The following is a 15,398-nucleotide window of genomic DNA, read 5'->3' as shown; positions in this document are numbered from 1 at the left end:
TAAATGAACATAACAGGAATCTACGGAAGAACAAAACAAAAAATATATGTATATACCGGAAGTAACATTAGCGACATCGATTTTGGACAACCACTATCGATTGTCGCCGACATAGCATTATCAGCGACGATTAATCGATTGTACTCGATTATCGTTTCATCACTAGTTATCGTCATAGCCTTGGTGTCGTTAATGGTGTCATCGTTGTGCAAAACCTTAAACTTGGGCCATAACTCAAAAAGCACACATGTATAACAAGGCCCACAACTCTGGCTTTAAAGATTGTTGAGTTATGCCCCTTGTTCAACTAAAAAATACCCTTGTTTGTTTGATAATGCTTCAAAAATAGGTTCTGGAGCAAAGGTTGTCCATAAAAATGTTTTTATAAAATAATACCAGTAGTTGAAAATTCCTCACATTAATTTTTGCCATTATTTGAATTCCTTGTATTTATCTCAAATTTTGATAGCTAATGACTATTCAAATTATGTCATCAAAGTCTGCAATCAAATTTATAATTTCTTTTGTACTCTATTTTTAAAGGTGGATATAGGAAAAAAATAACAAATACATATTTCAGTGTCCATGATTTAATTTTCAGCTACTTGGCGATCTTAGCAGCACGGATACCCAGAGCTTTATCCCGTCTGCAACCGAGACGAATCCTAACAACATTACGGGTGAGATGCGCAAATTGAAAAATAAAAAAATCGTAATTTTAGCTTGTCTGGTTTGACATATTGTCATAACCTTGGTTTCATCATCAGCAATTTTGTGCAAGATCTGAAATCTTGGCCTTAATGAAAAAATCTTGCAATATATTCACATGAAACCTTGTACATTAAAAATGCACATGTTTGTTAAAGTCTACAACTTGAAGGCTTTACTAATGGTTGGGTAACGCCCCATTATACAATGAGAAAAAAGAACGAGAGTTGGCTTCCATTTGCTGTGCTCTTTTATCATATCCATTAACATGCATTGTCACTTGTTGGGGATTTTTTGTCAGAGGTAGTCCATATGATCCATACATGAGATATCACTGATTGATAAGACTAAAGTGTCTTCATTGGTCAGTTGAACTTCTGAATGAGACAGGTGTTGTCTAAAAATATTGAACAACAAAGGATTGGTCAAAATAAGTTTTTCAATCAAATTTGCACCTATGCACATGGTGTGAAACAATCACCAGGGTTTATTTAGATGTTTACATGAAAATATAAGAGATGTGATTTATCTGAATCACAGACTTCTGCAGATGTAATGACAAAGGGACACACAAGAAAGGATTTTTTTATGATTAAAAAAAAGTTAACTGGTTGCTTCAGGTTGTTACTATTATTTGTTCTTAGTATTGACACTCCAGTTGGCTTCAAATTCGTAGTTAGAAGATCCCTTAAAGGGGCTTTTAAAGCCAGTTTTGATTCTGCGCCAGTGTGCCTAACCCCATTTGAACCCCAAAGCGCCCCCCGAAGTGCCCCCAAAACCCATCGTTGAAATGGTTCAGCCCTTTAGCTGTCAGGTCAATCACATTCCTGAATATATCCCATGATGTTTTGTAAGATTTTTTATAAGATGTAGGAGAACACCTTCCCACTTTTCCCCTAGCATATTTTACTCTTTAAGATCTTCAAAGGGACTTAAAAAGAAATACACTTGACAAATGACAATTCCATTGATACATTCCCTTTCTTCCTCTTGTCTCTGTGTGTTGTATCCACTTGTTGTTTCCCTTTTACTGCATTGTAATGTTGACTCTGAGTGGCATGGCAGACATAAACGGATCATGTTGTCCAGTGTTGTTGTCCATGATGTCACACTTACATTTTTGCTATCTAACTTATGATAAGCATTTCTCATACAATCTTTAAAACTGGGGTACTTTGTTTGGTTTCAATCGTGTTTATTTTTTTTCAAAAAGGCAAGACGTTTTACTTGAACATGAAAATTTTAATTTGCCCAATATCTTGATCAAATCTTACCATCAGCCAGATTGTATGAATTAAGATTCATGTCTGAATTCTAGCGCTTGAATTTTTAAAAAATTACAACATTTACATTGTAAAGTCCCTTACTTGCACATTTCCTATACGATGTTACCAAATGTGAATCAAAGTTTTACATTTTGACCAAGGTTGATTTATGACAGCCAGATGACACGAGTTTCCTGAGTAAAAGCGCTAGAATTGTCCAGATATGGCTGAATACGTATACTCTCTAACTTGTTTACATGCAGCTGCTTTATTGGCTTTTTTCACAAACTTAAGTTGCTTTGTTAATTCAGGCCCTTACTATTGTTGCAATGTTACCAGATAGCTGTGTATTGTGTTTTCTATTTTTATACATGTATGTTCCTTACCTTATTTGTTAGGCAAAGAGATGGAGTTGTTACCATATCGGTCAGCAGAACTTGCGTTGCTGCCCTCATGGAAATTACGCAAGTGGCTAGTTATACTGTTTAAAAGTCCGTTCTCAGATATCTCGAAGTGCAAATAAAAACAAAGAAAAATATGTTTATCAATTGGTCATATGAAATAATAGATACCAATGATATTTTACTTGAAATATTCAAGAAATCAACCAATATATACAAAATTTGATGCATGGGGACTCCATATTATTTTACTTATCATTTGAAAAGGTTTTGTTTGCTTAAGAAGAAAATGTGAAAAAAAAAAATGCAAAAATCATTTAATAAAAAAAAATATTTGGCCTTCAAAAGATTTCTTAATAGGTCATAATCATGTCCTTTTTCTGTTGAAATAAAGAGCAAATATTAAAACTGTTATAACGTTATATATTATACACTTTTGGTTATTTACTTTACATATTAAAATGAGATTAAATTTATATGGGGTCACCAGGGCTCCATTTCAATAAGATAATTTAATGGTTAACCTTGTGCTGCGCTTAAGAGTGCTCAGGTACTCCAGAAAAGTTTCGGACAGAATCCAAGCCATTAATGTCTTTATGATATTTTAACACCAAAAACGAGGTTATGCCTGGAAATTTATGTACTTGAGTCTTACGATCTTTATTAAAATAGGACCCCGAGGACCCATGATAACAAAAAGTCTCAAGGCCAAGTCTAGACTCGAGAGTCAGAAAAGCACTTTCATTAAATTACAACAAATCATCTGTATTACAAAAATAAATGGTCCCTGGCAAATAATTGTACAATTTCAAATAGTCATAAAATTAGGCAAATTTCATCATGAATACTCAACAGTAAAGGAAAATCACCATGAAATGCAGTTTTGCCACTTGAGTCTGATCGCAGAGTTGTAACTGTGTTATTATCATGGCCGCTGGCATCGCAATTCAACAGTAAGGATAATGGAGCTCTCTTGAGAACTAGCTTAGTTGTGGGTCGGATCCCTTAAGACAATACTCATTATATCCTATGAAAACAAATATATTTTGCAATTTGTTAGTCTGCTTGATATGACATGTGTATGGGAAATGCTTGCAAGACTTGCACTAGAGGGGAGTATTGGTTTACTGTCTGTCTGTCCGGAAAAACTGGATTCTGCAATATCTCGGGAAGTATGAAGCTAGTTTTATGAAACTTGGTATTTGCTTCGAGGGCCAAAGGAGATTATGCATGCGATTTATTTTAGTGGACAAAAAGTGTTGCTATGGCAACAGAAATAATAAAAATATTTTTTCTAATCAAAGAAGTATTGAAAGTTATGGTTATGAAACTTAATATGGGGAGAGACAATAATATGGTTATTCTCTTTGTTGTTTTTTTCTTCAGTCAATAATGCTGTATGGTCTATGGAAATAATTAAAATACCAAACAATTGAAAAATAATACTATAGAGCATATTATGTCTCCTGTCAATATTAGTCATGAAAGCATCTTAGAATGTGTATAAAGGTTTGTTAGGTTTTTTTAAATAATTTATGAACAATTCGAAGCAGTTGTTTGTTTCTGTGCTGAGCAAACAGTTTTAGTTGCTATAGCAACAACAACAAAATGTAGTCATTTCAGATTACATTCAACTTGATGGTTAAGTGACAAGGCTTAAAACATGAAGAACACTCTCAAACTAATAGCAAAACTCAGTGATTTGTTGTTTACAAGCAAGCAGCATTTTTGCTAGTGAATCAGTATGCATGTTTGAATTTTGTAAATGTTGTTACGAGAAATAGGGCCGATTGTTCAGATCTTGGTTATAGTTAACAATGATACTTTAACAACATTATTTTTTTGCTCTCTTAACTTCCATAATTTGTGATCTGCAATATTTCTAACTGCTTGTGACAACTCTATCAGTTGTACATGTTTTATTTCAATATATTAAATTGTCATTAAATATTCCACTTTAGCAAGTTAACAGCGATACTGTTGACAATGTTGTTAACCTAAATAAGGTTCTCAACAATTGGCCAATTGTTATATGTGATATAATTCACCGAGCCTGAAAATTAACAAATGATTAACCTTATATCTTCAGGTAGTGAATTGGTTCAGTTCCGGCCATCCGAGAATTACTTGCCGCCAGTTCCCGACCTGTCTGAGATAATCGAAGAAGATTCCACAGAGCCCCTTACGCTCCCTCTTTTGTCGCCCGCGAGTCACATTGACACTCCAGATGTCTTGGAGGAGATTGACCCCATGTCGTTTATTAATCAAAATCCAACAAAGAATGACCATGATTATACTGTGGATTGAAATTTGTTTGGATTTGAAGTTGGAAAGCTAGGTGTAGTTATGTCAAACATGTATGGACACTCCATGGGGATGTCACTTTTGGTTTGAATACTCCAATTAGACCTCTGCTAAAGATGTTCAAATATAAAGATGGCTATGACTGTATTGGCAATTTTTAAAGGGACTTGTTCATGTTTTATTGTAAAGGGATTCATTCATGCTGAAGTCAGACATACAAAAATAATTTTTTGTCTGAAATGTGAACAAAATCTTGCTTGGATGATAAAACTTCAAGAAAAGTTCAAATTCGAGGTCTATTGTTAGTAGATATTTTATAATATGACCGAAAATGGTCTAGTTTGCCAAAAAGTGTCAGTAACAATATTAAAGTGTGAATGATTTTATGCTTTGTTTAAATGAGTATATTTCTGTTGCTTGTTGATAGGGCATGAATTCTGTGAATGAGTTGGTAAGTTTCTATGGAAATGTAGAAGTATTTCCTGGGGTAAAGACCTTGAAGATGTTTTTTCGAAAGGCAATAAATATTTTTGTTGTTCTTTTTTTTGTCAGATTCTTTTCATTGGATATTTAACATAGATTTTTTTCGATATTGTTTATTTTTTACATGTACAAGTTTTGTTGTGCTATATTTTGTAGATGGTATTTCCTGAGCCGAAATTAATAAATATTTTGTTTGGTGCAACCCGTCTGTTTCGCAAAAATACCCGTGACCCGAAAGCTTTTTAACCTCTGCAGTGGCCATACTTTTTTTATATTTCATAAAGTGACACTATTATTCAAAATCAAAACATACGAATGCATAACAAACATAAATTTTGAGTGATAAACCTTTACTACTTACTTTATAATGCATTTATGGAAAATTTTAATTAATGATAACAAGATTGTTACCGTGTATTTAATAGCTGAAAGTGCTAAAATGTTAAATGATTGGTGAACGCTAAAAGATCTACTACGATCTTCTATTGTCTCATAAGGTAGAAATACAGTGTTTGCTTCACCTTTCTTTCAAATTAAACTCGGTATCATTCATAAGAACCATTCTTTTGAACAGTTATTCTTCCTTTTTGGTATATTAAAACAATTGTATTAATTGTGGTAAATCTTATTCAGGAGAATGAGTGCATCTTTAAGGGAAAAGGAAGTAAAAAAACAACAACAAACCTTCCTACCCGTACCCATGCCTTAAGACGTAGGCCAGGTTATGCCAATCAAAGTATTGACAAATTGTGGCTGTATTTCAGATTTAATTTAGTGATGATTTTATTCTTATTACATGTTTTGAACAGTATGCCTTTGTTTTCCATTCAGTTGAATGTTGTTTTGATATAGAGAAATCCTAGGTGACCGTTAACTTTGAAAACATTGAGATTTGATCATTGTTAGTTCATTAGATCTGTACAAATCTAAGCTAAGGCTACAATTAATAACAAGTTTGTGTGTCCTTACCTGACCGACTCGCACAAATATCTAGTTATTTTTGGCTTCTCAGGTGGTAATGATTTTTCTTTCACTTTATAATCTTCTTTTCTTCAAAAATGTTGTTCTTCTTTCATTTATAAAGAGATAAAAGAAAAACACAAAAAACTACCTACCTCATTTTGCTACCTAATTTCATACACCTCCGAATGTGGGTCGGGCTAGGCCAAGCAAACTTTTAATTAACTTTTTACCTAGGCTAAGGGCTGTTTTATGCATGTAATAAATTACTTTACATACGTCAAAGAATTACTATATTGTTTAAGTATTCATTGTTATGGATTGTCGTTCATCAATTGATGTTACTAGTTTCCAGTGTATTAATTTTTCACTTATTAAACTATGTTTATGTCATTTCACCCTAATAATTTAACTTTGTACAGGAAAATGACTAAATTGTGGACAATTTTTAATCTTGGTGTAAGATCATAATTTATTTCACTGAGTGTTAATAGATAGCAATATTTCACATGTGATGAAGCCTTAGTTTTCTGTGATCACGAGTGAAATCAAGTTTGATTTTACAGTGCAATTCGACAAGTTTTCTGTTTCTGAAATGGCGAAATGTAAATGTAATTGGAGTTGCTTTGGAATCACTTATGAAACATAACTTCCTGATGTCATTTTGGTAACGTCATTTCAAATATTTTCAACCCGGCACAGTGAGTGAATGCATGTTACATTGGTTCAACAAAATGTAAAACCAAAATCAATAAAAGCAGTGATAATGTGAAATAGATATTTTCACTAATGTGTAACGTTATAAAAGTATCTTACATTTACTTCCATTGAAAACAAAGCGTTACGGAACTTGCCAGGGCTTATTTGATAATTTTTCATGAACTTGTTTCATAATTTTTTGTATTGAATGGCAACTCATGTTAAATGACTTGCATTGCACGATTTATGGCCTTCGGACATATACAATAAAATATTGATAATTTTTTTATTTTTTTTTTCAAGGTATTTTAGATTTATTCCTAACTTTCAGCTCTCCCTAATATGTCTGCATTTGTAAGTGTATGCTTCAAACAGCTCAAATCTTGAAATCTACTAAAATGAACCATCAAGCTTTTCTTTATATATGTTCATATTGCCTCCTTGTTAGGATCAAACTAAAACTATGAGCAAGTTAGGTGACTCATACATTATTTATTCCATGGACATATCTTTGCAACAGACATATAAAATGTGTCTGTGTTTGTTGTGGCATCATGTGTGTGATGTTAAATTCAGTATACAAAATGCGCAATGCATAGTCTTACTTGTAAACATGTTTCTTAGAAAATTCTAGGGATATCATCATGATGTTTTCAGTATTGCTTCCTGAAATGTCATTTAATAAAAAGAAAATGTATGTCCGAAGGCCCGAAATTGTGCGATGCTGCTGAAATCATATCTATCGAATACTGGTTCATGTAAATAAATATGCCTGCTTTCATGTTTTCTTTTATCATATTGTAATAATTATTATTAATAATGCTATACATGGAGATTTTGAAACTTACATTTTTGGAAGAATATTTTAACATACACAGTGAGGTCATCATAGGAACTAGCATAAAACAAAATATCAAGAATATTAGTAGAGGGTGTAGGTATAGGTTTCATGTCACCCAAGAGGTTGTCTGTTCGATCACTACTAGGGGTACCTTCTTATGGCCTTTCAAAATGGACACCAGTACTGGTTTTAACACTGGAAACACACTCAAGAGTTACTTTATAAGCTGACATCTTTCGCCAGAATCGAGCTGTAAAGAAATAGAATTAACTGAAAATGTTAGTTGAAGATTATGCTAAGGTTCTTAACATAATTTTTTAGAAATTGCCTGTTGTTAATTTTCTTACTTATTTTGTGTCTGGAAAAGACTTTGAGGTATTTACTTAAAATTCAATTAAAGATTTATCCTATTTATCACAAGTGCAGCGCACAAGAACCACGACTCTGGGTGCAGTACTTATGTCCATTGTTTAATTGTGCTCCTATGACGTAAGGCGAAGTTGGTACTGTTCTTAATTCAGTGGTTGATATGGCAGTCTGTGACTGTTGTTATTAGATATTGTATTGAATATAGTACTGAATAATGGTATACACATCAAGCAGTGTCTGGGCAGTGTTTTGTTTATAATGTCATTGTAACAGATCAAGCACAACTCTAGTGAATGGTTCCTCAACTTTCCGTAACCCGTTTATAGGATTAAAGCAGATTAAACCGATTGTAATTTTACCGTTAGCCTTTGAAGTATAAACCTAGATTGGGGACAAAACAACTGAGCACCTGTCCATTAAACCTTCAGGATCAAACATGTGGGCTTATTTCATGCTTCATTTATCTTTATGACGTGTGCATATAGAATGGAGTTCTATCACGAAATATTCTGCCGAGTCACATGTTGTATCAATGTGTTTCTGACTTTGACTGGAATCATTGTTCATAATTACAATCATGTGGAGCTTGAAAAAAATGAGCAAATGCTTGTTATAACTTAATAGCAAATGTTGAGAAGTTGACATGGATTACATAATCAATATTTTATTGAGTTGTTTATGTATATTGATAATGCTGTCTAACATTGCATATTATAATCCGCTGCAAAAAAAAAAAATATATATATATAAAAATGCAACATTTGTATTCCATATTTGAGTGAACTTTCTGTGATTGTTGAAAATAAATTTACTGCAAAAAGTATCTTAATTGTTGATTGTTTTCTCAATATATAATATATAAGCTGTAGTCAGGTTAAGCATTTTCAGAGGAGCAGCAACAATCAGAGGACTATGAGTCCTAACATAGTACGAAGTATTTGGAAGGGAAAGAAGATGGTAAGATACAAATTGGAAGATTAAGAAACAAGTCCAGTATGATTATAAACATGCTCATTCTACAAGTCAAGAACTAATCATGTACATTCACAAGTTGGCTCCTGCTTATTATTTCTGTGCTGAGCAATTGATACACTGGAGATATAGGCAAAACTAACCTACCATTTTATTATATATATTTTACATTTATATTCTGCTTTTTTTTCTCTATATTTTTCATTTAACTTTCAGCACTTCCAGCGCTTTGATCTTTTAATCTGCCTGATTGTATAAGACACTTGTATCCGAAATAGCCACCAATTTGCAATATCAAGCAATAGGTCTTATTGTTATGACCCCATACCAAGAAAGGGAGGTATATTGCTTTGCACCTGTCGTTCAGTCTGCCCATCAGTTAGTCAGTAGATCAAACCTTGTCTGACTGATAATTAGAGTACCCTTGTGCCTAAGGTTCTCAAACTTGGCAGGGAGTTTTTTTATCCAATTGATTAATAAGAATATGCTTGGTTCTACGGTCTCCAAACTTTGTATGGACGTTGGTCATGACTAGCAGATGACCCCCATTTATTTTGAGATTAGCAGGTCAGAGGTCATGGTCGCAGTGACCTTGTACACAACAAAGCTTGTCTGATTGATAACAATAGCATGCTTTGTCCATCAAAAGCTTGTCCTTTGATAACTTAGAGTATCCTTGGTCCTGCGGTTCTCAAACTTGGTAGGGAAGTTGATCATATCCAGCAGATATAACTGGAGTTTTCTTGGTCATGCAGTCCTTGGTAGGAAGGATTGTCGTGCTCAGCAGATGACCGCTATTCATTTTGAGATCAGTAGGCAAAAGGTCATGGTCACAGTGACCTTGGACACACATTTTTTGTCCTATTGATAACTAAAGTATGCTTAGTCGTATGGTCCCCACACTATATTGAGGTTAGTTATGGCCAGCAGATGGCTCCTATTTATTTTGAGGTGAGTAGTTCAAAGGTCATGGTCGAAGTGACTGCTTGATAACTAATTAATGCTTTATCCTATGGTTCTCAAACTTCGTATGCATGTTGGTCATGGCCAGTAGATGAACCTTTTTATTAGGTTAGTAGGTCAAATGTCATTTTTGCAGTCACCTTGGAATTCAAAACGCTTGTCCGATTGATAACTAGAGTATGCCTAGACCTACAAATGTACGGTTCTCAAACTTCGAAGGACATTAAAAACTTGTCTATATGTATAACTTGAGTATACTTGGTCCTATTGTGATTTGTCCTTTGTAGGGAGAATGATCATGATAAGTCGATGACCCCTGTCGATTTTGAGATTAGTAGGAAAAGGGTTAACTCCGCAATAGCCTTGGACTGGAAAAACATGTCTTACTGATAACTGAGTATGCTTGATCCTACGATCTTCGAAGATGACCACTATTGATTTTGAGATGAGTAGGTAAAAGGTCACGGTCGTGGTGGCATTGGTCACTAAAAGCGTGTCCAATTGACAATTTGACTAAAAATGCTTGGTAAGGAGGTTGGTCAAGACGAGAGGAGCAGATGACCCCTATTTATTTTTAGGTCAGTAGATCAAACGTCATGGTTGTAGTGACCTTACAATCCAAAGCTTGTCCTATTGGTAACTGTACTATTCTTGGTCGTACGGTCCTCAAACTTGATAGGGAGGCTGTTCATTACCAGCAGATTATTCCAATTGATTTGGATATCAGTATGTCAAATTACGGTCGTGGTGAACTTGAACGCAAAAAAACTTGTCTGATTTATAACTAGAGTATTCTTCGTCATACGGTTCACAAACTCGGTAGGGCGGTTGATCATGACATGCAGATGACCCCTTTTTATTTTGATGTTGTTGGTTAAAGGTTGCGGTCGCGGCAACCTTGTGAGGCTGGCCATCGCCTTAATTTACCACACTGACATTTAATTTGAAATGACTACTTAGTAATTGGTTTCCATTAGTGAGCATATATGTTTTATCTGTTGTGTTCTTATAATGACTATTTGCCCTGCAAGGCCAAATCGGTTGGTGTGGGGTGCGTGTGTGTGTGTGTGGGGGGGGGGGCGGCGTTGGCAGCTATTTGTATTGTTTTTTAAATTAAGAGGGATATTGAATACGTTATGTGATCTACCCTATTAAAAAGTGAAGTTATCATTTTACAATATTCTGTGAAAACAAACATCCCATACAACAACACAAATATAATTGCATGACACGACTTTCAAGTGGTAATATGATTGGAAGTTCGCGGTGAAGTCAATAGTATTGTTAAAAATACGTCTTCGGAAGAATATTCTTTTTCAATACTGGGAGTACACATCAAGTGAGTGTTTGCAAGGCTTAGGGTTGAGTTTAGAGTCTACAACCATAGATGGCCACGAAAATGTACAAACTTATTTGAAGTTAGTTCACATGATAACAGTATTAATTAAATATTGCCCATCAATGAAGCAATAACGCTCTACCGTCTTAACGCTCGATCTCTCGTTGTTGTTGGTGTTTTTTTATTGTTTTTTTTTATTTATTTTTCAAGGTCTTTGGTAGCGGAACAAAAAAGTAAGTGTTGAAAGTTTTTTTGACGAATCTGATATTCACTAATATGGAAAGCGAGGACTTGAGAGTTGGGGTGCTGTATTGCCCTAAATACATACTGGCTTGTTCTAGAGGCCACAAATGTAGACCAATGCTTCTGAAAATTGGTCTGAATGATTGTATTGATGATATTACGGTCAAATTCAATATACGTCTATGGGTCATCTCGGATAAAAAAAAAACTTGGTCACTTACCCTCTATCATCCAACGTTCGTGAAGTTTTATCATATGATTATCTTGATAAAAAGTTGATTTCTTCGAATATTGACCATATCGGGTCAATAACTAGGTCACTAGGCCAAATCTTAGAAATTAATTAGCATGTTAACACATCAGAGGCTACTTCTTTCATCCAATCTTTGTGAAACTTTATCAGAATGATAGCCTTAGTGAAATCTTGACTTTTTCAAATATGGACCATATCGGGCCAAGAAGTAGGTCAATAGGTCAAATTGTAGAAAACCCCCCAGAGGCTAACTTTTATTCGATCTATGTGAAATTTGATCAGAATGTATGTTCTTACAAAATATGGCTCAACCGTAGCTTGAAACACTTGAAAGATTCGCCTACCGTGCCCTCCTTGCAAACATTATTTAAAGCTACGATTTAATTGGTCGGCTGAAGTGAAACCAATTGAAAATGCACATGTATTGATGCCGGATATGAGCCCGCCTCTTCATTATTTACATCCAAATGATAAGTACAATTATTCGTCAACAAATGATCAGTACAATTATTCGTCAATTATTCGTCAACAAATGATCAGTACAATTATTCGTCAACAAATGATAAGTACAATTATTCGTCAACAAATGATCAGTACAATTATTCGTCAACAAATGATAAGTACAATTATTCGTCAACTATGTGATGGAGCTTACGGTTTCTTTGATGTATGAAATCGATCCACAGGCAATATATTTTGAACTTGAGTTGAAATCGGGGCGAGGCCAAAACTACGATTACTCAATGCTTCAAAAACTTGATATGCTAAGTTCATCTGCAAACAGCATTTTCATCATATGTTTGGCCATATTAACTCTTCTACCAAACACTGAACGAAAACAAACACTGTTACTTGTTTTAGTTGTTAATAGTTATTATTTATTTATGTTTTATACAAATAATAGACGACTGAACTATGTTATTTGCAAGAATATCTTTCTTTACACGAAATAAATACAAGCAAACGCTCAATTATACAGCAATGATATGAGCCACATGGATTGCCTGCGGGTTAACATAAATTGCATATTACCATAAAGCACATACTAGTATAACAAACTGAACATATTTCACAACTTGTTCAGAACGTTTAAACAATTAAACACACTAGGTGCCATTCTCCGCAATATTCTCACGAGTGTTCGTGTATGAATGGATAGGATTTTTTTTGTACCATGCGACCCCTTGGTTATGCAACTAAATTTTCAACTAAAAAATATTGACGTCCACATACGTCACTTATTTCTGAAAGCAAAGCTCTCATTGACACAGTAATTAAACTAAGCATATTAAAAACATTAAATAAAAAAATAGAAAATGTATTTCATATATGGCCAGACCTCTCGATAAATCTTAAAATTAACAAACTTAACCGTTTCTTATTTCATATTGCAAAACATCGTGATTATCATAAAGATTTCTGTTCAAAGGCTCAGTCCTCTCCAAAATATAGCACAATCTATGCCAAAACAAAAACAGTGGGCATAACAATGGTACAACATTTATACAACTTTGTGCTAACGTTTATGTGAAACTGGGAGCCTACCCAAATAACTGTGACCAAACTTCAGGCGACTAATAATATACCCCACATAACTCGCACTACACCCATGAGAAACCTAAGTTACACTCACAGTTACAAGAATAATATTTATAAGAAAATATACGTATTTCGAACACATTTTTTCTCAAGTTTCTTGTAGCCGACTGTTTCTTTCCTTAAGTATCTGTTTCATTGCGGGATCATTTAAAACGGCAACGTATTGTTGAGGCTGTGGCTGTTGTGATTGGATGTGGTGTTTTAAAGCAGCCACGTGATCATCCCCGAATGTCACGTGATCGCCTTGGTAAGTTCCGGTTCGCTCTTCTCTGGGACGTTTAAAAGATGATGTTGCATTGCTATATTTATTGGACGTTGGCATATCATCATCATGAGGGAAGTTATTTTCGTCAATGTCAAAAACTGGCACTGGTTGGAAACCGGAAACTGGGCGCGCAGCGTCATCACCATCCTCGTGTGACTTCCGCCTACGCATTTGCACCGCACTCGCGCCGAAATCGAACACCCAGCCGTGTATACACGACATAAGCGATGCATACACTGACAAAATAGTACTTGAGCATAGAAACACTGTGATGAATATGGCTAAGGCTCTGTGTTCCGTTTTGTTTTGTGTAAAGCTGCATTTAGAAAACCACATGTCTGTGTCACATGGTCCAACAGCGAAAACGACACAGACTAAAAGGCCGAGCAGGCAGCCGATTAACGACAGAACAGAAGTCACTGTATTTCCTGTTACCTGTGAAAATATACAAATAAGCTTTAAACCTCAATTCTTTGCATTGCTCGTTAGACATGATACGTGTAACAGACAGAACAGCTGATTTTCTGGACTACAGATGATGTATACATTGCTCACGGAGAGAATGGAATTAAATCAATATTGATTGATCAGGAATTGCTGAATAAAAGAACAGTTAAACAACCTTTTCTTTCTAAATAGATCGAAACCTTTCCATCAGCGCTAACAAAAATATCCCTAGACATTGTGTTAATCATAGACGTGGCCATTGTATTAGGACAGTTCTTACATGTTCATACTTCTTACATGATTTTGAATGTTTTCCGTATTCGACGCGTTTTTTTATATCCTCTATTTTTTGTTGTTGGTTATTTAATCATCTGATTTTATCATCTGATTTTATAACTATACTACTAGTAAAATCGACTTACTGCTCGTTTAATTTTGTTGGCTGAAGGCGGGTCTAAGTAGTAGTAGTCCAGAAGAGGGGCCTCCGTTATGAATACGTAGAGAGAACAAATACCTCCGCATATAATCTGAAAGAGACAAGTGTCAATGCTTAATTGTGGGGCCATGTAGCAGTAGTCCAAAAGAGGGGCCTCTGTTTTGAATACACATAATCGGGGTCGTAGTAAACAGTCGGTTTGACGACTTCGAACTTAAAACACACTGAAAGGTATTTCATATCAGACTGGGAAATTGAAACTCGGGTCGTTCGAAACATCGGTTCCCTCGAGGTTGCAGCTCGGTCCCCGGCGTCCTCGAGCGATCGCAGTTTTACTGTACATACAGAAAACCAATACCTCCATACATAATATGAAAGAGAAAGAGGGGCCATTGTTTTGAATACATACAGAGAAACAATATTTGCACAGATAATCAGAAAGCGAAGGGTGTAGTCCAAAAGAGGTGCCTCTGTTGTGAATACATACAGAGAATAAATATCCCCACAGATAATCTGATAGAGAAGGGTGTAGTCAAAAAGAGGTGCCTTTGTTGGGAGAACATACCGAGAATAAATACCCCGACAGATAATCTGAAAGAGAAAAATGCAATGCTTAATTTTGAGTCGAGGTACACGTAGTAGTGTTCTAGGTAAGAGGCATCCGTAATTAATACATACACGGAAACAATACCTTCGCAGGTAATATGAAAGAAATCGGCGCCTATTGTCTATAAAACAGTCCAAGACGTCTCCATAATAAACACATACTGGGAATATTTACCTCCGCAGGTAATCTGAAACAAAACAGTCCAAGACGTCTCCATAATAAACACATACTGGGAATATTTACC

General features: G+C 34.9%; 2 protein-coding genes across 11 annotated transcripts in view; one reads left to right on the top strand and one right to left on the bottom strand.

Annotated features, from left to right (window-relative positions):
- The window catches only part of LOC128245035 (heat shock factor protein-like), a 47,004-nt gene extending 38,160 nt beyond the window's left edge, over positions 1-8,844 (top strand). For 6 of the 9 annotated variants that reach the window (XM_052963235.1, XM_052963237.1, XM_052963234.1 and 3 more), the window contains 3 exons: positions 602-680; positions 2,372-2,437; positions 4,464-8,844. In XM_052963235.1, the coding sequence (XP_052819195.1) occupies positions 602-680; positions 2,372-2,437; positions 4,464-4,681 (363 nt within the window). In that variant the 3' untranslated portion in view covers positions 4,682-8,844. The remainder of the gene's footprint in view (positions 1-601; positions 681-2,371; positions 2,438-4,463) is intronic. The other 3 variants (XM_052963242.1, XM_052963241.1, XM_052963240.1) reach the window with 1 other exon arrangement.
- Positions 8,845-12,648: 3,804 nt separating this feature from the next.
- Positions 12,649-15,398, bottom strand: part of LOC128245037 (uncharacterized) — a 26,373-nt gene continuing 23,623 nt past the window's right edge. For both annotated transcript variants that reach the window (XM_052963246.1, XM_052963245.1), the window contains exons 3-4: positions 14,534-14,638; positions 12,649-14,099 (exon numbers count right to left, since the gene is read on the bottom strand). In XM_052963246.1, coding sequence (XP_052819206.1) covers positions 13,488-14,099; positions 14,534-14,638 — 717 coding nt within the window. In that variant the 3' untranslated portion in view covers positions 12,649-13,487. The remainder of the gene's footprint in view (positions 14,100-14,533; positions 14,639-15,398) is intronic.

This window comes from Mya arenaria, chromosome 8 (assembly GCF_026914265.1).
Source record: "Mya arenaria isolate MELC-2E11 chromosome 8, ASM2691426v1".
NCBI lineage: Eukaryota > Metazoa > Mollusca > Bivalvia > Myida > Myidae > Mya > Mya arenaria.
Note: the sequence above shows the minus strand (reverse complement) of the source record. Positions and strands in the feature narration are given on the sequence as shown.